Genomic DNA, 25,323 nt, shown 5'->3' with positions numbered 1-25,323 from the left:
CCTGTTTTGTTCCAGTTTTTAGAGGAAATGCTTTCAATTTTTCTCCATTTAGAATGACATTGGCTTTGGGTTTTGCATGTATAGCTTTTACAATGTTGAATTATGTACCCATTTTCCCTAGTTTTTCTAGTGTTTTGAACATGAATGAATGCTGTATTTTGTCAAATGCTTTTTCTGCATTTATGGAGATAATCATGTGATTTTTGTCTTTGAGTCTATTGATGTGATGAGTTGTGTTTATTGATTTCTGTATGTTGAACCAACCTTGCATCCCTGGGATAAGCCCCACTTGATCAAAACCAAAGTTTTGATTTGAGATTTCAAACTTGGTCTTTGACCTATATGATTCTTTCTTTAATTTAATTTGCAAGTGCAGATATGCTTTTTAAAGATAATAAATAGTTGGGATAGTTGCCCTCTTTTGTCTTTTATTTACAGGTTTTTTTTTTTTTTTTTTTTTCCTGTCGTGGGTTCATAGATCTCTTAAATTAACACCCAAATGGAGTATACATTATGAGTGGATATATATATATATGTTCATATGTTGTAGCATCTCTTCTCTGAGAAGCTGAAAACTTTGCCCTGAATTTTAAAACTACGTTTTTACAGAGAAACCTTGCTGGTAGAGAAAGCAGGACTTTGTTTTACTTCTAATCCTCGTTGATTCACTGTGTACCGCACTTGTCCAATTGAAAAACGGGAAAACAACAAGTAAGCCTTTAACTGTCAGAAGGAGAAAGAAGCTGCCTTTGATTTGCTGTGGGATCCATTACTTTATGCTATGTTAAAAATTTCACAATAATAAATGGGAAGGAAAGAAAAGCAGGAAAGTTGGTGATACAGAATATGGTGATTCTCCACTAAGTATTATGTTTATTAACATGGGATTGCTTTCCATCTCCTAAGGTCTTCTTTAATTTCTTTGCTGTTCTATAGTTTTCATTGAAGAGGTCTTTCACCTCTTTCGTTAGATTGATTCCCAAATATTTTATCTTTTTCAAGGCTATTGTGAATAGGATAGTTTTACTAATTTCCCTTTCAGATTATTCATTGCTGATGTATAGGAATGCAGTTGATTTGAGTTAATTATGTCGGTTTACTTTGAGAAGGTCTGCTATGTAATAAATGGAATGTATAACAAGGCTTTCAAATATTTATTTGTGGTTTTTCTGTTAAAAACTATATGACAGAGATAATGGTTATGCTTGTTCTAGAATTCTCTGGTCCATGCCTCTGGCATTGAGAACAATGAATTTACTAACTCCTTTGAGAATTTCTAGTGTGCACGTGAACTTAGACTTCTATTCATGTACTGAGATGTCAGAGGTGTGTGTGTGAGGAGGAGGACAAGTAATTTATAGGATGTTTTTTAGACACCATATCTTTTATGCAAATCTGGGAGCTTGGAGTTAGCAAGATAGATTTTTATTTTTACCCGTATTTTATTTTCTGCTTCAAATATGAGGTTTTTGAGAAATTGGAAAAAAGTATTAAGGCTTTCGACAGTGCAGGATATTTTGGTTTCTACTTAAAAACTTGCACATGGCATCTGTGATCCCCTGTATGAATTTATAGCAGAGCACTTTAATTCTCCTGTCATGGCTTTTGTGAGACAGTGTTTTTACTGTGCTTAGTGATTTACAAATTATTCAAATTTTGTTTTGTTTATAGCTAGTTAATGCTTTGCAAAATAATACATTTTGGACTGAAATCACATGTGCTGAAATCACTTTGAATTCATCTTTTCAAGAAGATAGAGCCTTTCCTTTCATTGCTTCTTATTAACTGCTCTCGAGCCTCCATGGATAGCTAGGCAAAGCATTTATTTCTCAGAAGTTGAACTGTGTTCGTGTTTGAGCTTTCAGAAAGCAAAAATGCAATAAGCTCTTGATGATGAAACCTGTTGGATTTCTGGTGGAAGCAGCTGGAGTCTTTGGCTTGTTAACTAGCAATGATTCAAGTCTTGCAGATTGTAAAGGAGCTGGTGACACCATCAAGGCAAAAAGCAGCGACAGTGAAGGAAGGTAGGAACATCAGCAGAATGAACAATCTGAGCACTTTAAGGCACTCAGAGATTCTGATAAGTATTACCTAAAGAACAGCTATAAAAAAGGAATTTTGAGCTTTCGTGTATGCTTTTGCTTTTCTGATGTATTATGGTATTTGAAAAGGTAATAGCATAATTGTTAGCATGATTCGTTATTCCTGTTTTAAGCCAAAAATTAGACATATTTTATTAAAAGGTACAGAGAATAAGGGGAGCTTGGGATATTGCTACTGCAACAGTTTTTTACGTTGTAAAGATCCTCTTGCATTATGTGTTTTGGTAGCAAAATAATATTTGTATAATCATTTTTTCTATTAATTTTAAAATATTAATTTTCATAGCAGAAATTAGAAGGGAACAAGCAAGGATTCTGCCTGTAGCAAGACAGAAGAACTAGATTGTTCTTATTTGTGTGAGTAACTGATAAAATAATAGTAATAAATAAGAACTTAGCCAATGAATGCCATTTTTAGTTGAATAGTTAATCTCTTTTGTTTATGATTAGATGCTTAATCAATGCCATTTATATTGGCTTGTTAACTAGCAATGTTGTATTTGTAGCTTGTGTCTGGTATGTGCTGAAATATGTTACAAATTTTGGGAAATTACTTGTCTGACTTACAGATATTAAAATGAGCTAATAGATACCTTTGAAGAAATACTTATATATTTTTCTTTTTAAACATATGAAATAGTCTCTGAAATGACAATTAGGAATTGATTTAATTGACTTTCAAAAAATGCAGGCTATTAGCTAAGGTGATAATAGTGGCAGTTTCACTAATTTAATCTATGGTTTAAAGTTATTTGGTTGATAAATTTATGTATTAGCATTTTCATATGTAAGAATATAATGCTTTAGGGCTGGAGCTGTAGCTCAGTGGCAGAGCGCTTGCCTGGCATGTATGAGGCACTGGGTTCAATCCTTAGCACCACATAAATGACTAAACAAATAAAGGCATGCTGTGCATCTACAACTATATATATATATAAAAAGAATATAATGCTTTATATGTAAGGATTCTATCTTTATATGGTTTGAGGAGCATAAATATACCTCATGTATGATACAAAATATAGATTATTTTAGGTTTATTCTTTAACATAGCATGATCAGTATTTTAAAATAAAGCTTATGAGATTCCTTAACGTCCCATGTAAAAAATGATTTAGGATGATGGTCTGAAACAATATCCTAATATACAGTATGCTGAACCATATGCAGACTGTTAGAGCTGAAAGAGACCTTAGACTGTTGTTCTTGGCTGTTTTTAAATTTTATGGAAGAACATGGTATTTAAATGAAGAAATGGAAATACTATATCATTGTTTACCTTTGGAAATTTGACAGTATTATTTAGGTTGCTTTATAATTATTTCCTGTTTTCTACTATATTTCTCCTCCCCTTTCTTTAGAAGTAGACTACATTCCTGGGTCTAAATCATAACATTCTAACAATTAGGCATTTTTAGAAAAGCTTACTACTTTTCAGTATTTCAGGAGGATACAAATTAGTTAAGGTAATTTCAAACTGTTTGAAAATACCAAATTCATACAGTTTGACTTTTATAGTCAGAATTTTTTATTGGACTGTTCCTTTTTTTTTTTTTTTCAGTAACAATCACAGTTACTTGGAATGTAGCCAGGGAAAAGAATATTATTATTTTTTTCCTTTCAAAGTATGTATATCTCATAGGACAGGTAATACTATACAATTATGGAAAAAATATTACCAAAAGATACTATATAGTAAAATGATAACATGGCTTTTTTTCCTCAGGTTTTTTTCTAATTTGTTTCAGATGGAATTTTCTGTGAATGGGGAAAACAGAAGAAGCTTATGCAAAGATTTTTTTTTTCTTATTCATAAGTGTGTTTTTTTCAAACCTCTTCTAATAATATTCTTAATCATTCAGTTAATTTTCTATTTTATCCTTTTGTAATTTTTAATACTGATAACTTCCTTGAGCAAAGTCAGGTCATGCAGACAAATATAAAATATTGATCCAAAATAAAGAGACTTTTTATCTCAGTTCTTTAAAATATGGTGTGGATTTGGATGGATGTAGAGAAAGTACAACATTTTCAAATATTCTACTCACAGTGATAGTAGTAGGTAGTCTGGAAAAATTGATATATGAAGGGGATATTATCCTAAACTATGAAAGTTGGGGTTTAAGAGGTTTTCATTAATTAGTTTTCTTTGGTATAGTCAACAGATTTATTGTGGGACCGAAGTCTAGTTTGGGAATTTTGGGGGGAAATTAAGAAGTGAATGAATGAATGAATGAACAAGCAAACATACATTTATTAAGACAACCTTGTCTTAAGAGTGTTTGCAGAGCTAGGGCAGAGGTATCTAGTTGGTTTGTATGTTTTGACATGAGACCATCATGGGCAAAGTTAGAATAATTTAGTCTTGTGGACTAGGGAAAGGGATGAGATGTGCTGAATGGAATATAAATTGTCGCAGTTTTCCTCTCAAATGTCCTCATTATTGTTCATCTCTAGGGCTAAGCTCTACTAGATCGGCAAAGCGGGAACACTCACTTTTGAGCAGACTGAAAAGTAAATTAACCACATAGTCTCTTCAGATGTACACAGGCATAAATATAATCATTGTAACTGTGTATTTCTGAGGAGCTTAGTTTTCTCCTTCAAAAGATTCATGTTTATTTGGATAAAATTCTTTTGAAAATAGTATACATCTCCCTAGTTTGTCAAAGCAGAAGTGTGCTGAGTATGATTGAATGTTTTAGTGATTCAAATTATTCATTTTATATTAGATGGCCAAATTTATTAAAATTATTCCAAGAGTTGATTTTGAATGAGGCCCTGATGTTATCTCCTGATAATAGAACACAAGGACACATGAGCTTTGTTGTCTTCCCTGACCTTTTCATTCCCAATGTTAATTCCTTATCACCTCTCTTCTAGATTATTATAGTAACTTCCTCTTTCACTTCATCTGATAAACTTGCATTGAACATAATACACCTTAGATGCAAGGGTGTAAACGAGTATCCTCAAGAAAACTCAATATGAAGTAGTCAGAGACAAAAGTAATTACAATAATATGATAGGTGTTGCAATAGAGCCATGCGAATTCCCAGAGGCATAACTCTCTTCTGACTCTAGTTTGATAATGAGGGAAGTGAAAGAATCTGATTCTCAAAGGATGCACAAAGTTTAGCTAGCTTGTAGGTGGCGGGTATTTGAGGTGTATAAGCATCCCAAGGGAAAGAGTATTTATTTATTTGGGTACTGGGGATTGAATCCAGGGGCTATTTACCACTGAGCTACATCCCTAGCTTTTTATTTTTTTTATCTTTTTTTATTTTGAAACAGGGTCATGCTGAGTTTCCTAGGGCCTTGCTAAGTTGCTGAGGCTAGCCTGAAACTTGTGATCCTCCTGCATCAGCCTCCCTAGTTGCTGGGATTACAGGCGTGTACCACTGTACTCAGCAAAATTGCATGTTTTTAAAAAGTTATGGAATTAAGAGAGGGAAAATATATTGGAAAATCTGCAGGTTGTTAAATCTGACCAAAAAAAGTAGATGAGGGCTGGGGAATAGTGGTGGAGATGGTGTTAGAGGGGATCTCAGGTGCCCGCACATGAAGAGACCGTGTAAATACCATGTAAAGAAGTTTGGAAATACTCTTATTAGGGTGGTATGGGAGGAGGTGAGAGCAAGACTAGTCATTTGACCCTACGCTCCATCTTTCCTTTCCTGTCTGAAATAGCTTTATGAATCAACCATAAAATCTAGAATTTGGACTTAACACTGTATATCTAGACATGTCACTAGATCTCTCCATACACCTTTGTGCCAACTGCATCAGAATGCTTCATTTGCTTCCCAAATGGCTGCCCCATCTGCATGGCAAGCCCTGACCTTCCAGAGCAGTTACAGTTATTTGCCAGATTGGATTTTGAGGCTCAAATGCCACCCCCACATGGGTTGTTCTGGATCAGAATTAATCATTACTTTCATTGTAATCTCAGGACTTTGCTTTTGCCTCTATTCCTACACCTTTTAAATTCTGAATTGACCAGCAAATGTCAATTAAAATACATGTTTTGTCATACTGAATGTTTTTGCTTCCATTCTGTTTTTACCCATGTTTTATATAATGTTCTTATAAAATGATCTTAGATAAATGGAATAGAGCTAATAAACAGTGAACAGAAAGATATGTAAAATGACTCCTTTGACATACTTTGTAATGGGCAGATAGTATATTTTGGCTTCAATTTAAAATGTATTTATATTTTGCTTCAGATATTGACTACTTGATCTTGAAACACTGAAGTTATAGCATCTTTTATACTTTATTTAGTTGTAGATATGTAATTCTTTATGATTTGCAAAGCATATCTTGCTCTTGACCCAAAACGATGATGCTATGATAAAAAATATTTAACGAGAATTTGAGAATTTGACTGCATATGTAGATACGATTGCCAGTAGTATAGTATCCATTTTCTTTTATTTTTATTTTTAATTTATTCTAATTAGTTGTACATGACTGTAGATTGCATTTTAGACACAGTGTACACAAATGGAGCACAACTTCTTCTTCTGGCTGAACCATTTTCCTTTAAATCTTTACTAATGATGGAACTTTGATTTTGTTTGGAGTGAACTTGTGCTCAGAACAAAACAAAACAAATAAAAAACAAGCCAACAAACTCCGTTTCCTGAGATGCAAGCAAAAGCCTGCACGGCATTGTTGGGAAAGTTCTGTCATCTGAGGTGGTTTTCACCTCTGCTTCCTTGTTACAGCCTTCTGTCTACCTGAAATGTGAACGCAGTTCCTTGAGTTGTACAGCAGCCATAATGTGACCATGATAACAGAAGCAGTACAGTGGGGGAAAAATATAGAAGTTTAATCTTTTGTGACACTAGTGACAATAAGGAGCATGTATATCCATCCCAACTCCTCTAGATGTCTTGATTCGTTTCTTGGCAGTCAAAGCAGTCCTTGCTAGTATTGCTAGTAATAAATAAGACTAGAAATAAGTGTCATTTAAATATAGTCTTTTAGTATACAGCTTAAACACTGTTACAGAGTATTTTGTTCTGTGCTGGGATTGGACAGTTTTAATGAGAAATAGTGCATATCCTGAGGAATAATGTATATCCTAAGCTGAGACACAGGACCATTATAATGTGGTAATATCGATAATTTAGGAGTCAGAAGACCTGTGATTAGTTTTACCATCCTGTGACTTCAGGCAAGTCAGAGAACATGCCTGTGTCATGGTGTTTTCCACATATTATATGTTAGTTGTTCTCTTAAAATCTCAGAGCACTCACATTCATAGAATATTTCTTAAGGCCAGTTTTGTTCTTTTTATAGTATCCTGTTGGGTTACAGTATCAATTCATAAAGCCCATCTGAATATGTTTATTTTTTCCTTGCCCACATATGCACATAGATTGATAAATTGGTTTATAGTAGACATAGAAAGTTGTGTATTTGGCTTAATTATGAATAGCTTTTGGAGATTTTCCAATTTTGTTGCTAAGTTGATACACATTTCTATGAGTGATTTGATGAAGAGGAAGGGCAGCAAAGAGTAGGGTAGTTACACAGAGCAAGAACTTTTCTATACAGGCACATTGCGGGTGCAATCCTAGGTTTGTTCATCTATTAGCTGTATGACTTTTGGCAAGTTATGTAAATTTCCTGAGCTTCATTCTTTATCTGAAAGTAGGGATTGTAATAATAAGAGCAGCATGAAAACTGAAAGGGGGTACTACATGTAAAGGACTTATTCAGGGCTTGGCACACTGTAGGGACTACATGTGTTGTTAAGCAGTTTTTGTTCGTTTTGTTATTGTTATCACTGTTGTTGATGTTCTACTGATCTCTTAGATGAATAAGATTTTTATGCTTAGGACAGAATACCGGGCTTTATGGATAATGTCTGATTCAATATAGTGTTCTTAAAACACAGTTTAAGGTAGTAAGTTTTTGCAATCAGTAATTACTTCAAACTGAAATTAAAAAAAAATGTATGAATTATTTAAATGTTTAAACTGGGCTGTAGTGGACCACTTGAGCAACATTCTTTTCTTAGTCATTGAGGCTACCGGTAAAGCAGTGTAATCTGAATTGTCCAGCATGGTAGCCACTGGCTATATGTGGTTATTTAAACTAAAACAATTAAAATCAAGCAAAACAAAATTATGCAGTTCTTTGGTTATATTAACCACATTGTAAGTGCACAATAGACACATTGCAGAAAGTTCAAAAATTTGAATGGTGGTAGATTGTATAGCTAAATTGTTGGGGTTTGGATCTAGAATCCATTACTTATTAGTTATATGCCCTTGGGCAGGTAATTCAATTTCTCTGTGCCTCATTTTCCTTATATATTAAACCAGATGAATAGCAGGAGACAAAAGTTTTCATAAGATTATTAATTGTGATTTAAATGAGTCAACATTTGTAAAGTGCTTAGAATAGCACTTCACACGTAGTAAATATTGTTCTTTAAGTAAAAAAGTGTGCATGATATTTGGAGTTACTATAGTTTTAAATTTATTGTGTGTTGGACTATCTTTTACTGTCATTTTGAGAAAAAATATTGTATAAATACCAACTGCTTGAATGCATTTTTTTTTTAGTTGTACATTGTACCACAGTTTAGAATAACTTTTTGGTCAGACATTCTTGCTAAGTGCTCAATGCTTTCAGGGTGAAGCAGTCTCTTTTGTCAGGAATTTGGGGAGCTACTTGTCCTCCAACTCATTTTTCGTCACCATCTAGTTCTAGCCTGTGGTTCTGTTTTTCAGTTAATCACTGCCTTTGTTGTAAAAAATACTTAATAGTGGTTGTTTCATCTCTTCACATGGTATATAAGTTCCCCCAGACCGCATAGCATTATTATCTATGCATGTAGTAAATCCTCAGTGTATGCTTGTTGAATAAAATAATCTTTTTAGTTTTTTAAATGCAATCAGTATTTCTATTAATATCAAAACTACATTTGTTCAAGTAGTCTTTGAAGTAACAGGAGTCCAGAACCCTTTCTGCCATCTGTGATGTGAGTCTCAGAAATGTGCTCCTTTTCTCAAGACTCCACTTTTGTCTGTCTGTGTCTGAATGGTGAGGGGCTGTGCATGGCCTTGCAATACAGAGACTTGCAGATCACCTTGTAAATACTTTCTGGATGACACATTCTTATAGCATGCTGATTTTATCTGGGTTTCCCATTTCTTTAACTTCTGTGTTCTTTGTTCTGCTGTATGGTGCTTCTTTCTGTGTTCTTCCTTAGTGTATTCAAATGCTTATCACATGAGCATAGCAAAGGAAATATAGTCAGTGTCAAAAAGAAAAAAAAATCCCTTCTTATAACAAGCAAAACTTAGTTCTTATGTTTCCATAATAATAACATCTAGGTATGATTTAAATTATTTTTCACTTTAAACAGATTATTATATCCATATGAGGAAAAAAAAACCCTGTAAAAAATTTAACTTCCGTAGAATGATGTTTGCCTGTGGTGTAGTGAGATCAGATAGAATGCCCATTTATTATTATTTAATATACAATAACATTGGTGTGCAAGCCCTAAATGTATTGATTGAGCTATTTTGGATAGCACATACTGTCATAAATATATGTCATCCATATTACCTTGTAATGGAGAAAAGAGTGGATATTTTGAAACCACTAGTATGAATCAAATTTTTATATGGTCTTGGTATGTGATCGAAGTCTCTGAGACATCTTCTAAGATACCGATTTAATCAGTGACTGTACTTTCTCAGGTTTTATAAATCTGGCATAGTGGATAGCTGGGAACTGGTAGAGCAGAGGTACCAGTCATCACTTGGATATGATTTAGATACCTTTTTAAAATGTCTCTGCTTTTTACCTTATAGCATATGTGTCTGTAATTATTTTTTAAAGTACTTATCCTTTATTAAGCCAGAATAAAGATTGCTGTTCATTCATTGTTTGGAAGGAAGTTAATTCTAAATAATATAGTGTGATCCATGAGCTTCCTTGGTATTCCTTTCTCTGTAGCTTATCATCAAAGTGATGAATACATATATGAATAATAGATAATTGATAAATTGAATGACTTGCCTAATTACTGAGAGGATTCAATTCTTTATATTATTTTATTACTGAAACAGACTGCCCAGTAGACATTATGATCATTCTCTAGAGAACAATTAGATTTGCAATGAGTTATTTCACTTAGATTGCTTCTTGGAATTAAATGTCTGTTTGTACTATTATCTTAATATAATTCAGTGTCATTTAAATGTGCAGAAGTGCCTTCATTCAGATAACTTGTTACTTTTTAAAAATAGGCTGCTGAGTATCATTTCTTCCCCATTTGACAGACACCAGATGCAGTGATTAATAAAGGTCATTATGCTACTTAGTCATGGAGGGTTTTTAATGACAAATACCTGAACATCTGCTAGTTTTATCACTGCAATTATCAGAAACATCTAATAAAATATGGATACTATGCTTTGAAACTCTGGCTTAGGCTAATTTATTACTTAAGAATGTTTGAATATTCCCTTAAATTTTAAATAATTATGAGAAGTTCCCTATCTTTCTGTAAAGCAAACAATGCAAAAATGTCAATGAAATGCTGTTTTGGAATGGCTGTTCTTGATAACCCTGGCTTCCCACTGCTGAATTCTCAGTGGCTGAGAGTTATTTGCGCAAAATTGGTAGGGAAGCATTGGCACTCTCATGTACTCTGATTGTCATGTTTGATTTGATTTAGAAATGTGGAATTTGGAGTTGAACTGAGAAGAAGGAAAAACTTTAGCCAGACTCCACTGGGAGAAAGTTGAAAAGTAGGGAATGGATATATTAATTAAGGGGTTTTGGAAAACAGAACCAAGTACTGTTTGAAAGAACCTTTTTGTTTTGGGATAATTATAGATTCATAGAAAGTTACAGATAATTATAGATTCATAGTGCAGAGAGGTCCCATGTACCCTTTACCCAGTTTCCTCCATTGATAACATTTTTTAATAGCTTTAAATATCAAAACCAGGGTATTGATATTGGTGTACTTTTTTCAGATTTCATCAGTTTCACATGCACTTGCTGTGTTGTGTGCATGCATAGTTCCATGCAATTTTATCGTCTGTGGATTCATGTAATCACCATCAAGGTCAAGATGACAGAACCGTCCATCACCCACAAATCCCCTTTATAGTCAATTCCCATCCCCCTCACTTGCCCAGTCCTTCCCTAACTCTTGTAACCACTAATTTGTTCTCTATAATTTTGTCATTCTAAGAATGTTATATAAATGGAATCTTATGTTATCTTTGGGGATTGGCTTTTTTGACTTGATATTCAAGCAAGTTGTTTCATGTACCAGTAGTTGTTTCTGTTTATTGCTGAGAAGAACTTCATAGTATGGATGTACCAGGGTTTGTTTAATCATTTACTCAATAAAGGATATTTGGATTGTTTCAAGTTTTTGACTGTTGCAAATAAAGATGCTACTGACATTCACATCCAGGTTTTTGTGTGGATACACATTTTTGTTTCTCTAGTATAAATACCCAGGAATATGATAGGTGGATTATAGGTAAGTAAACATCTTGTTTTAAAAGAACTACCAGAAGACCAATACTATTATTTTTCCAAGACTTATTTATAAATATCTAATAAGACGGGGGCACTGAGAAATGTGCCCACATGTGATTCTGTTCTACAGAATTCCATGTTTACAGATCCAGACAACTAAGTGAAAATTTGGCATACATGACAGACAAATTACAGAAGGAGTACAAACGGCTGGTAACACATGGAAATATATTCAATGTCACAAATAATCAGAGATCTGTTTAGTGTTTAAATTACATTTAGATGCAAAATTTAAAAAATCTGAGTGGGTGGCTGAAACATTTCAGATAGGTAAACTCAGTAGCCAGTTTATAGTGGCAAAGTAGTGCTGGAGTGCACTTACCTGCTGAGCCATGCTCAATTTTTGTTGTTATGGCTAGATCGCTGCTGCATCCACATCTATGGGTTTTAGAGGCAGACCAGAAGAAAAAGAAAAAGGGAAAATCCAGGGTGCCTGTCCTTACGCCATCAGCCAGAACTATGTTGCATGGCTTCTAGTAGCTGCAGGGGGCTAAGGAAACAGTTTATTTTTAAACTTGGAACATTCTTACTGCAAAGATTTGGGTTCTGTTGGTAAGGAAGATGTGAGAGTATTGATAGGAATCTAGCAATGGTTGTCTGAGGATGTAGATATAAACTAATGATTGGCTAAAATTTAAAACTGAATGATGTCCAGTGTGATGAAAGAAGGCTATATACACATTGTTGGTAAGAGAACAAATTGGCAAACTTTTTTTGGTAAACGATTTGGTGTTTTTAATAAAAATTAAAGATTGTGTTTCACTGGCTCACCAATGCTAGTTTGTGACTAAGTATTCTATAGAAATACAGTTCTATTTATGTGTGTACACAGATTACATATCATGACATAAGATCTTCACTGTTGTATTGTTCATATAATACGAAACCATTAGAAATTATATGTCAGTAGAAGAAAGGTTAATGTGTTGTGGTATATCCATACTATGGAGTATAGTATAGCCAGTTGCTGAAAAGAAAAAGCCTGATTAATCAGACCTGCAAAAATATCTATGAAATATATTTGAGAAATAGAAAAAAATTGCAGAACAATATGCATAGTATGGTTCTCTTGCCCATGCTCTCATACATGTTTACATATATCCTTGTGTTTGTATGCAGGTGTGTATGTGTGTGGTGTGATTGTATCTGTTTTGGAGTATGCAGAGGAGAAAGAAGTTATAGAGACATACCAAAAACACAACTGGGGAGTAGGATTGGAAAGGGGTGTGGAGAAGGAGATTTCACTTTTCTTGATACATTTCTGTGTTGCTTGAATATTTTACAAGTATATAGGAACTGTTCAATTAGGAAATGTAATATTCTTCAATGTGGATTTTTTTGGGGGGAGATGCTTGAAACACAGACTTATGTTTTGATTATTATGGTTGAAACTACTTTTTAAAATTTCATTTTACTATCTTAAAACATAAGATAGCAAATTAAATATTTTTTAATAGTAATTAAGGGCCTAATGAGATATTTAACACTGCTTGAGTGTAGTCAAAGTAGATTTAGATAAATGTGTTATAATTCTTCCTAATAGTTTTTTTTTAACTTTCTGATTCCTTTAGGTAGACAGTTATTTCTTACACATTATTAGTATATCTGCCTTTAATAGTTTTTTTCCAATTTCTAACCTTCAGCTTCTCATCTTTTTTGACTTTGAGAGTAAAGCAACCCTAAGCCTGTTTTAATTGTCTAAAATTTGTTCTGAATAAAAACAGGATAAATTAGTTTTTTTAAAAGAGAAAGAGAGAGAGAATTTAATATTTATTTTTCAGTTTTCGGTGGACACAACATCTTTATTTTATTTTATGTGGTGCTGAGGATCGAACCCCACGCTGCATGCATGCCAGGCGAGCGCACTACCACTTGAGCCACATCCCCAGCCCAAGATAAATTAGTTTTGTGTGAAAGTTTTGTAAAATATTTGAGAGACTTTTTGTGGCTAAAATAAAGAACTTCAGTTTATTTCTGTTTGAATACCTGGTATTTACTGTTTAGAGGCCTTTCCCCTCCTGTGTTTACCTTTGGGTCACAGCTGTGTATTAATTATTTGGGATGCCTTGGTAAATAAAATGTTCCTTAGCCTAGGAATCTTTTTTTAAAAGTGGAAAACCCAACAATGTTGCTTCCTCTTTTAGAGAAAGTTGTTATGGTACAGGGGAAAAAGGATTAGGGTGTTTTGGGGCAGAATTATATAAGAAAAAAAGCACCTCAGCTTTAAAATATTTGTATTTTCTTTATGTTATTTGATGCTAAGGTGATTTTTGCCTTTGCTGACAAGGTGGTAATTAAGCCTAATATTGTGTTTGGAGCACACAAGTTAGACTAAAGTTTGATCTTAAGGTTGCTGTTTTATTGTACTAAAAAAATGACTGAGTTTACTACTTATTTTCATAATACTTTTGAAGTTTTAATTTCCTTGCCTCAAAGTATGAAGTAGAAATTGTTATTTGGGCAATAAATTAGGATATTTCCAAAAGCTTTTACACATTTATTTGTAATCTTCAGAAACTCCTTAAGGAACAAGTTTGTATATCACATTGTAGATACTACATACACAGTACATGCACATAGGAACACACACACACACACACACACACACACACACACTTTCTTAGGAAGCATTACCATCATGGCTTGGACTTTTAGCTTAGAGAATTTAGCAGTTTTTATTTTGAAAATTGTACTGTTATGATTACAAAAGTATATAACTAAACTTGACTTAATGGCTTGTATTACTTTCTGTGCTTTTTTAAAATCAGCTGTTGATCTGCATATGTCATTATGGTAATATCAAAATGTGTATTAGTATTAAGCATAATAAAATATGCTGAGACATTATACTTTGAATTTGGACATTGTCAAAAAACTCCAGGAAAAAAAATCACTGACTTTAATAAAGAATAAGTAATACATTTTATATCAATTTAATGAGGTAAGTAGATACGATAATCTAAAGGAGTTAGAAGTTGTTTGAGGAAGAATTACAGTGTGAGTTGACTGTGAGATACATGGATGGGAAATGGTAGAAGGTATATTTAGAATTCACTAACCACAAACTGGGACCAAACTGTCAAGGGTTGTTCTTGACACTTTGGGATTTATCTTATGGGTGTCTGGGTATAGACATTCAGAAAACCGCATGATGCAAAGTTTAGCGTTCAGGGAGTACCCCTTCATTTCTGTTTATCCAGAAATGTCCTTTTTATTTGCATTCATTTTTTTGTTTGTTTTAAATTTGAGACAGAATCTTGCTAGATTGCCCATTCTGGGCTCTAGTTTGTGATCCTTCTGCCTCAGTCTCCTCAGTTGCTGGGAGGAAAAAGCACCACTGCACCCAGAGGCATTCATTATGAAGAATGTTTCCAGCATTTTTTGAAATCCCAAGTTGCAGTTTATTTTCTTTCAGAATTTGAAAGGTGCTATTTCATTGTCTTCAGACTTCCATAGTTTTTTTTTTTTTTTTTAAAGAAATTTGCCCATTAGTCTTATTTCTGCTCATAGGAAGGTTATTTTTTTCTCTGACTGCTTTTAAAAATTTCTTCCTTGTGTGTAATTTTCAGAAGTTTTACTCTGATGCGTCCAGATGTTTTTCTTGGTATCAAATCCACCTTGGGTTTTGTTGTTTCTTTTAAACTTCTGAGTTACCATTCTTACTTATTAACTCTTCAAAAATTACTTCTGTACCATTCTGTGTTCCCTTTATGGGACTATAATCACAAGTATGTTAGGCTATTTCCTTGTGTCTCAAATGTCTCCTATGCTCTTTCATGTATTTTCCATCCTTTTTTCTTTGTTCAGTCTATGTATTTTTTTTTATTTGTCTTCTAGATCATTACTACTCTCTTCAATGGTGTCTAATCCACTGTTAAGCCTAACTATTGAATTTTTAATTTCAGCTATTGTATCTTTCAGTTGTAGAATTTTCTTCTGATTCTTAAAAAAAAAAAAAGGAAAAGGAAAAAAAAGTCTATCTTACCCTGTAGGTTTGTCTCTGTCTTGTTTCCTTTCCTTCTTCCTTCTCATCCCCTTCCCTCCTTTCCCTCCTTTTTTTTCTCCCTTTCTTCTCTTTCTTCATATACATGGTAACTTTTAAAGGAATGTACATAGTACAAATAGAAAATTTATACAGATTTGCAGAAAAGTTTTTAACTTCTGCCAGGCAGTTAAAAGAAGAGGCAGGACAGACTGGACACCATGGTGCATACCTTAATCCCAGCGGCTCGGGAGGCGGAGGCAGGAGGATTATGGGTTTAAAGCCAGCCTCAGCAATTTAAAATGCAAGGTACTAAGCAACCCAGTGAGACCATGTCTCTAATAAAATACAAAATACGGCTGAGGATGTGGCTCAGTGGTCAAGTGCCCCTGAGTTCAATCCCTGGTACCCCAAAACAAAACAAAACAAAATAATAAAGAAGAGGCAGAACAATTAGTGAAAATAATTCTTGAGCTGTTGAAAGTCTGTTTTTCAGTATTTATAAAGCCTCATTTATTTCTATTTTTCCATTAATCCTAGGGTGTAGTTATTTAGGGACCTCAGCTGTAAGTCTGGGGTGCTTCCCAGGTTCCTGTCTCCTTGGTGGATCCAGAACTCTCAGGACTCTGAGACTGCTAAGAGCACTGTTTAGCCTTTTAACTTCCTGTTGAAACTCTTCACCTGATTTCTCTTACTCTGTGCTGTTTGTGGATAAGCAGAAGATGCATTGAGGAGTTAAGGGACTCACATTTTGCTTGGCTCTTCAGGCCCTGGTTCATGCCGTACCCTGAGCTTCAATTTTGTCTCCCTACCATGTAAAACTGAAAACTCTTGAATTTTCTTAAGAGTGCCCCTGAGTTCAATCAGAGTCACATCCCTAGCCCTATTTTGTATTTTATTTAGATACAGGGTCTCACTGAGTTGCTTAGCGCCTCACCATTGCTGAGGCTGGCTTTGGACTCATGATCCTCGTGTTTCAGCCTCCCAAACTGGGATTACAGACATGTGCCACCGTGCCTGGCCTCTGTACTCTGTCTTGTAACAACTTTTTATTTTGCATTTAACAACTGTTGCAATTTTTTTGACCAAAATGTGGTGGTGAGTTCATGTGGTAGTGGGGCAAATGAAAAAAGCAAGAGATGATTGAAAAGAATATTAAGAAATTAGTGAGAAATTATATGTAGAGGGGTGAAGGAAAAAAATAAAAGCTAAAAAAAAACAAAAAAACACTAGGCTTTTGAATTTAAGACTAGATGGTGATGCTAATGGTAGAAATAATTGAATTAGGAAGAGATCCCTTGCAAGGGGATAAATGTTTCTTTACTTAATGTTAACAGTATTTAATTGGCATGTTTCCTATTGGTGTGTATAAGTTTTTGTACAATGTGAATTGTTATACTGATACAAAAGGGTTTTCTTGCTCTTATTCCCACCTTAAAGAATATTACAGAATTTCACCAAATGTGTGGTTGCAGTTGGTTATACTCATATCTTCTATAGCAGTCCCTATCCATAGACTATATTAAAGGGACTGGTCTTAAAAACCATTTGATTTTTACACATGTGGAAAAACTATGACCACATTGAAGACAGGAATTCCACATAAAGCAGCATTATTTCCTTGAAAAGAATTAAGATTAACATCTTAGAATTTATGGTAGTATCTTTTCACATTTTTAAGCCATACACTTAAGGATGACTCATTATTCTGACTCACTTATTTAAGTACACTGTTATTTAAAAGCTCTTTCATTGTGCTTTGCTTTTTCTGATTTTTATTTCTCCCCAATGAATAGAATTATTGTAGAAAATTTCATACTGCTGAATATAACCTTTGTTTTGTCTTAATTGGTGTATAATGCCATGCCTCTAGCCACATTCAAAGCTTTTACTAGTGATGGCTAGTACTTTATTGTTTGGTCTTAGCAGGAAGTACAGTATAGTGAGAGTTAGTGTTTAAGAATAGTGAGACAGCAGACCCTTATTACCAGTATGAATGTATAAATACTATATTATTTACTTTAGCAAAAATGTGCATTTATTACTTAGGAATGTACTATAAATTTAGTTGTTGCCAACCAAAGCCTATTCCAGGAAGCAGGCATCATGCCTAGTAAATCTCTCTGTTTGACAAAATAATTGAGTTGGCCCTTTTATTTCTAAGAATATTTGATCAAACAAAATTCCAGGGAAATATTTTGAATAGTCCTGAGAATTTATGATAGGATTTGACTTAAGATTCTATGTAGACAACCCATTGTAGAAACTCAGTGAATTCTGTTAAACTGTATATAGACATCAACTAATAGTTAAGTGAATAGGACTTGGCGTCACAGTAGCCTTAGGTTGATTCATGGCACCACCATTAAGAGCTGTGTAATTTTGGACCATTAATCTCTCTAAATCTTAGTTTTCTCATCTGTACAACAATACCTTGTGTCCCCAGGTTTGTGATTAGGATTAAATTAGGTCACTTTTTTTTATTCAAACATTCATAAGTTTATTGAGCAACCAGTTAGGTGTCTGTACCACACACTGGTTATAGTAGTAAATAAAATGATAAACTAATCTGAGAGTTCTGTGGAGAAGACCAAAAACAAGCAAGTAAATACACAAAATAATGACAAATTTTGATATTTTCTGTGAAGAAAGACTCTAGGTTATCATAAAACAGAATACTTCCCAGAAGAGTTGTCTTAGGTTGAAATGGGAAGAGTGATAGGAGTCAGCCACACATTGAGTGGAAAGAGTTACAGACAGGAAGGAATAGAGTGTGGGATGGCCCTGATGCACTAAGGTGAGGTCACTTTATGAGCTATCATTTAAAACATGGAAGCAAATAGCTTCCAAAATAGATGTCATAGTTTATGTTGCTTAGAAAGTTCCTTAGGCCCTCATTCAGAGCTTATGGATAATTATTTTTTGTATTGTTCATCTAAATTTGGTTATTTAATTTTTATAACACTCTAAAAGTGACAAATCAGGACACAGTTTTCCTAAAAACAGGAAATTATGACTGTAATAAAATAAAATGTAAAGTGGTCAGTGAGCATTAAAAATGTGACGAGTTCCTTTTTTCAGATTTACTGAGGTATAATTTTATATGTAATGAAATTAATTCATTTAAAGAAGATTACTGGATAACTGTTGATAATTATGTATAGTTATGTAACCACCACTGTATTCTGAAATAGAAAAATTTCAACAAGAATCCTAAAAATTCTTGATTTCTTGTTTCAGTTTGACCTGGCTACTGGACTCAAGCAATCACTATAATTTTGTATTTTCTCAAATTTCATATGAATGGAGTCATACAGTATAAAGTCTTTTGTGTTTGCCTTTTTTGTGTGTGTTGCATATTATCAGCAGTTTTTTTCTTTCTGTTAAGTAGTATTCCAAAATATGGATTAACCACAGTTTGCTTATTTATTAACCAATTGATGGCCATTTGGATTTGGTTATTTCTTTTTGGTAAATAATCTAGGAGCAAGATGTTGGGTGGTAGTATAAAGTTTATGTTTAACTTTATAAGACGCTGTTTTCTCTCTTTTCTAATGTGGCTTTACTATTTTGTATTCTCACTAGTTCTATTCAAGAGTTCTAGATGCTCCATATCCTTGTCAACACTTGGTATTGTCAGTCATTTTAACTTTGTTCATAGTAGTATCGCAGTGTGATTTTAATTTGCATTTCTCTAATGACCAATGATATTGAGCATCTTTTTATATACTTATCAGCTGTTCATATATCTTTTGTGATATGTCCATTTAAGTCTCTTGCTCATTAAAAAAAGGATTGTCTTTTAATACATTGAGTTTTAAGAATTATTTATATATTCAAATATTTTCTGTGGCTTGTCTTTTTCAAGAGCAGGAGTTTTTATTCTGACAGTAATCTGTTTGTTTTTTTTGTTAGTTTTTATAGTTTATGCTTATTATAGTTAAAAGAAATCTTTGCCTAACCCAGTGTCATAAAGATAGATTTTCTCCTGGTAGTTAGATAATTTTTGCTCTTACATTAGACCTATGATTTATTTTAGGTTAATTTTTATGTTCGGTATAAGGGGGTTTTCTCCCTCCAGAGAGTAGTTATTCCAGAACTGTTTGTTGAAAAGACAGTCTTGTTTTTCTCCATTGAGTTATTCCTAACACCTTTGAGCCTGTAAGATATTGCTATCATTTGTAATTGTCTTTTTCCAGCAAGAATTTAAGCCTGACAGCAGAACCTATTCAGATATGAGCAAAAATCCATTTTGTAGTCCTAATGTTGAATATGTAAATTTAGGAGGTTATGGGAACAATGAAGGGAATTGCTTTCCAGGACTAATTCCAACTAATAAGGAAATACTCGTTAATAAGGTTGAAGTAATGGTAACTTCTTTGAATTTGTACTTATGAAGGAAAAATATCCTGTGCCCTGTTAGTGATATACGATTTCTTTAGGAAAGTGAATTATAAATATATTACAGTAAATGTGGGTTTGATTACAGTCACATATGGAAAGGGAAAATGGATTAATACGAGAAAAATCTACAGTGAGTACTTATTTTTATGAAAAGGAAAAATAAAGGAATATACACAAGGCAGCTGACTTTGGGTGCTCTTTTGAATTTACATTTAAAAAGGGTTTGAATGAAAGGTGAGAGAAAAGGGTTATATGAAAAAGAGTAGTAAATACTTTAAAAAATAATGGACAAGAAAGCTCAAACACAAATAAATTGACATCTGTGAACGGTGCGGAACATGATATAAAAACCTTTAGGAAGTGTCTCTTGAATCCTGAAGATCAGTAATGACCAGATAGCAGATATTGACAGCAGATCATATAATGTAAATGTGATAGAGAAAGCATATTAAGTCCCAGACTTTTTGCTTCCTTTTGTTCTCATGGGTGTTCTTTTTAAAGCAGAAAAGAGGATGGGCAGAAGTGAGAGTTGAAGCAAGGTGGGAGATAGCACATCCCTTCCAGTTTAGGTCTTCAGGATTAGGTGAATTATAGTCTTGGACTGTCTGTTTGGGAATAATTTTGAATAGTCTTTTAAGGGTAATAAAACAGGGAGAAGGTGCCAGAAAACTAAACTTCAAAAGAGAAAAGAGCACAGGTAGATTCTGAATATTGAACTATTGCTAATTCTAATCAGAATTCTAGCTTGCTTTTATTAAATCATACTTTATGAATGGATTTAAAAGGAAATTATGATTTTCAAGATGTTTTCTGGGTATAAGAAAACCAAACTACTAAATGCAAATTCCTGTCTTTGTTTTCACTGAGCTGACAACCTAAGGAAATGTTGATGATAGGTTTATTTGGTTGTAAGAAAGGACTTTAATAAAGTTTTTGGTGAGCCGACCATAGAGCAGAAGAAGGAGTGATGGTAGGAGGCTGGGTCATGTAAAAGATTCGGTAATAAATCGATGGGCTATATTTAATTTATTGATGTCAGACAGAATGAAGATCTTTGTCAGTGTATCCTAGGGCTTTAGATTATTTAGTTTTTCAGTAACTAGAATGAAAATTTAATTATAATTATTAGATTTATGAAGGGAGGGGGAAGGTGCAAAATTGATAGAGATCATTAACATAAGGTTATGAAATTAAAATTTAGAAAGATCTTTAGAGGCAAGCATCACAGACCAAAATAAAGAAAAGATTTAGATAAAAATGATGAAATGTCAAGTTTTATACGGAAATCAAGAAAGCTTATAAACTGGGGGTGGTGGCACTGGCCTGTAATCCCAGAGTCTGAGGCAGCTGAGGCAGAAGGATAGGATAGTCTCTGCAACTTAGTGAGACCCTCAAGCAACTTAGCAAGATCTTATCTCAAAATAAAAAAATAAAAAGGGTTAGCAATATAGTTCAGTGGTAAAGAGCTCTGGGGTTCAATCCCCAGTAGCAAAAACCAAACCAAACAAATAAGGTTGTTAAGAGAGAACTGAAATATTTTAATTAAGTAACTGCTTATATGAACCCATTAAATTGACTTGCCAGCAGGAAAGAAAGAAAAAAGGTGGGAATGCTTGTTTTTAGGCCAAGAGAGGTAATAGTGCTGTTGGTTTTACATCAAAACCTTACTGGGGTATCATGTTGAATTTGAGAGAGTCAAATTTCCAAGAGGAAATTTGTTGAATAGTGTGACTGTGTCAAAGATTTATATTTATAGGTCTGTTATGTGGAAAAGCCTAATTTTGCTTAGTGCTAAAAGGTAGATATTTCTAATAATAAGATCATTTCAAGATGGAATGAGTTGACTTGTGATCTTGTGAGATTTTCATCTCTGGAAGAATTTAAGGAGAAATTGAGTGATGACCTCTTAAAAGATGTTTTATCTGGATATCACCAGTTTGGGGAAACTGAATTTTAAGGTTCTTCTCAGTCCTTTTAACTTTTTAAAAAAGAATTTACTTTTGCTTAGATACCTTCATAGTTAATGTTACCAATAAGTCTTGTCCTTAAGACTTTGCTAATAATAAATACTTTATATAGCATTTAACCTTTCTTAAATGCTTTCATGAGCCTGATTAAATGTGATCCTCACAAGAATTTTATGAGTTGTCAGGAAATATTTTATTAGGCAGCTGTACCTTTAATGATTTCCAGCATGGACTTTGAATTCTGTGTTCAGATGCTGCTCTGACGCCTGCCATGAGACATTTGGGTACTTCAGAGTGTCCTTTCTCCATGTGTAATTTAGTGATAATGATGGTGAATACATTATAGGGCTGTTTGAGTTTACCTGTGATAACATGCTAGAGACCCGTAGTCAATATTTTAAGTGTTAGCTAATCTAAATTATTTTTCTTGTATAAGTGAGGAAAATGAAACTTTTGCAGGTTGTAAGTTGCCTAAGTTTATGTCAACAAGTGGTAGAGAAGTTATTAAGAATCCTGTTGAATTGGACAAAACCAGAATCAGAAATGGAGTCAAATTATTAGTAAATGGACCAGTTTCATAGAATGGTATTGATCTGTTGGATGAATCAGTCACAGAGCACTGTGAGACTGTTGACTGTAGGTTTGGGCAAGCTAGAGTTTGAATGTGTTTACAGATATACACACATTCCAGACATAATTGAGTAGGAAATCTTCTTTCAAAGTGCATTAAAACTGAAGATAACCACATTTTCCAGAAGATATATGGTACTTGATAGCATTCAAAAGGAAATAGTCAATTAACTTTATTAGTTTCTGTTGGCATTCCAGTATACTTGCCAAGCAATTTGATCTTCTAAATCTCTAGATATGCTTGGGTTTCTGGAGGAATGTAAATCCAACTGAGGGCTTCTGTTAGAAGAAAAATCCATATCTGCTCTTATGTAAAATATTGAAATAAATAGAGAATTATCTTGCTGAACTTCTATTCTAACTTCAGATGCGCCCAATTAAGCCATGAACTGTTGTATAGTTTTCATTCCATGTTAGAAATAGTTTGCACTACACAGTGTGGTATGGTTGTCCTCTACTGAATGTGTTATGTGCTTTGAGATGGATTGCTTCTTTTGCTTCTCTCATTGCCGGTAAAGTATTTTGGTAAATGCATCTCTCTTTCTCCTCTCTCTTTCTTTCTTTGTTTTTGTTCATTGTTAATATACATAATAAAGAAATTCATTATGCCATATTCGTACATGTATATAACATAATTTGCTAAATCTCCTTTGCAAGGTTGTATCTTGAGGCCACCAGGTGTCTTGATTATCTATTTTTGTACTTTCAGAGAGCCTTGCACACAGGGAGTTTATGAAATTGTCAGGCATTGATGATTTTATTGGAAACTAAAGGACCCACCAGATTGACTGTATTAAAATCAGTCAATTAAAGTAACTTGCCATTAACATTGACAGTAATGTAACCTTTTTGCCAGGAAGTTTATTAATGAGAAGGATGGCAAATTTTTTATGTAAATATTTTATTGTCAGTGTGCTTGGAAAGCCTTTTGTTTCTATTAATCCCTCATTAACCTTGAAGTTTATATTCTTAAAACTGTTGTTGGCAAAATTATGGTTGGCAAGATCAATATCATATGAAAAAAGTTTAAAGGAAAAAATGCCCTCTAAAATATGCCAAAGGCATTTATTAAAACATTATAAATGAAAAGCCCTAGAGGTGTTCATTTCAAAACAACTCAGATTTGTTTTATTTGCTAGGTGAACTGACTAGGAAAGTTGTCTGATCTATACTATGGCACATTTTCCTGTAATTTTTGTTATTTGGCTGGCACTTATTTTTAAAATATTTGAACCGGTCCTTAATAGCATAAAATGCAATGCCTTTAGCATTTGTATTATCCTTTAGTGAAGGTTTGCAGTTTTAGCAAAATGCTGACCCTTTAACAAATTATTGCAGTGGTCAAGGATATGTTTCTCTGGCCCTAGTCTTCTGTTCATATATTGATGCTTAATCTCCTGCTTATCCCATCTCTACTCCTGCTTATAAGTTCTGCTGAAGGAGAAACTATTAATTGGTTTTCTTTTGCTCAGAGGAGAGAAGTGGTAGTTATGCATGTGGCCATAGTTTCTATCTCTTTGAATTTATATTCTTCCCTTCTTTTAAAGCAGTAAAGAAAGAGTGTGGAGGAAGGCATTATATCCCCAAAACTGAGCTGCCCTCACACCAAAGTCTCCCACTTGGTTCACATCATAGAGGGTAAGTAAGGGCATAACAGGGAACTATTAAGCCTTTCCTCAAGAGGGATTTTTCTGCTAATTTTAATTTGTAATTGTTAAAAAAATTAGTTTTTGTGTTTTGATTAGATGGTACAGGTACATGGTAAATGATTTTAAGGTGTGCTAATGATGATGCAGTGAAAAATAAAAGAGTCCTTTCCATTTAGTCACTTAGTTTTAATCTCCCCCAGGATGATCACTGGTTAACCTGGTATATTTATGTACATACCTGACCCCCAGCAGTTCAGAGTTTTGTTCAGAACCTTGCCTTGTACATACTTAAAATGTGTCTTGGAGATGAATCCAAATCAGTACACATAATTTTGCTTCATGATTTTTAATAGCTGAATTAATAGACATTTATGTTGTTTTCAATTTTTTTCTTTGTAAAGTTGGTAATGCTTATTTGCTTATAAAAGAAGAATTTAGATTACTGTTAGAAATACATTATTATTCCAGGTAGTTTACTCAGTGAGTTGGAGACAGTGCTTATAAATGTTTCGCAATGAGAAGGATAGCAGATCTTTTATGTAAATGTTTTATTGTCAGTATATTGCCAGTGTATTTTGAGTATATGCTTCCATGTGGAAATTGGCAAAAACTCATCAAGTATAGCATTCTGGAAGAGGTTTACCCCCACTTGTGACTTCTTAAAAGTTTTACTCTTTCCTTCTGTGTTAAAAAAAAAATCATTTAGGATGGATTGAACCTTGTGTGTAATTTTGGGCCATGTGAATTGAGGGCAGGGCCTTGAGTTGGGAATGGGATATATAGGTTACTGTAAAGAAACGTAAATAGGAATTTTCAGAATCCTTCGAGAAGATATCAGTTGAGCTCAGTGGCAGCCCTTTCCCCTTCTCTCATGGATCAGTTGCATGATCATAATGCCCGATTCATTCTACTATCTTTCCTACCCTTATGACCTCTCCCCCCCTTTACTCCCCTTTGCCTAATGCAAAGTACCTCTATTTTTCCCTAGCGCACCC

General features: G+C 33.7%; 1 protein-coding gene across 1 annotated transcript in view; it reads left to right on the top strand.

Moving 5' to 3' along the window:
- Positions 1-245: 245 nt before the first annotated feature.
- The window catches only part of Usp6nl (USP6 N-terminal like), a 104,787-nt gene continuing 79,709 nt past the window's right edge, over positions 246-25,323 (top strand). Inside the window, exon 1 of the mRNA XM_048812751.1 lies at positions 246-2,024. Coding sequence (XP_048668708.1) covers positions 1,952-2,024 — 73 coding nt within the window. The 5' untranslated portion in view covers positions 246-1,951. The remainder of the gene's footprint in view (positions 2,025-25,323) is intronic.

Source organism: Marmota marmota, unplaced genomic scaffold, assembly GCF_001458135.2.
Source record: "Marmota marmota marmota unplaced genomic scaffold, marMar, whole genome shotgun sequence".
Classification (NCBI taxonomy): Eukaryota; Metazoa; Chordata; class Mammalia; order Rodentia; family Sciuridae; genus Marmota; species Marmota marmota.
The sequence above is the reverse complement of the archived record's forward strand: the minus strand, read 5'-3'. Positions and strand labels throughout refer to the sequence as shown.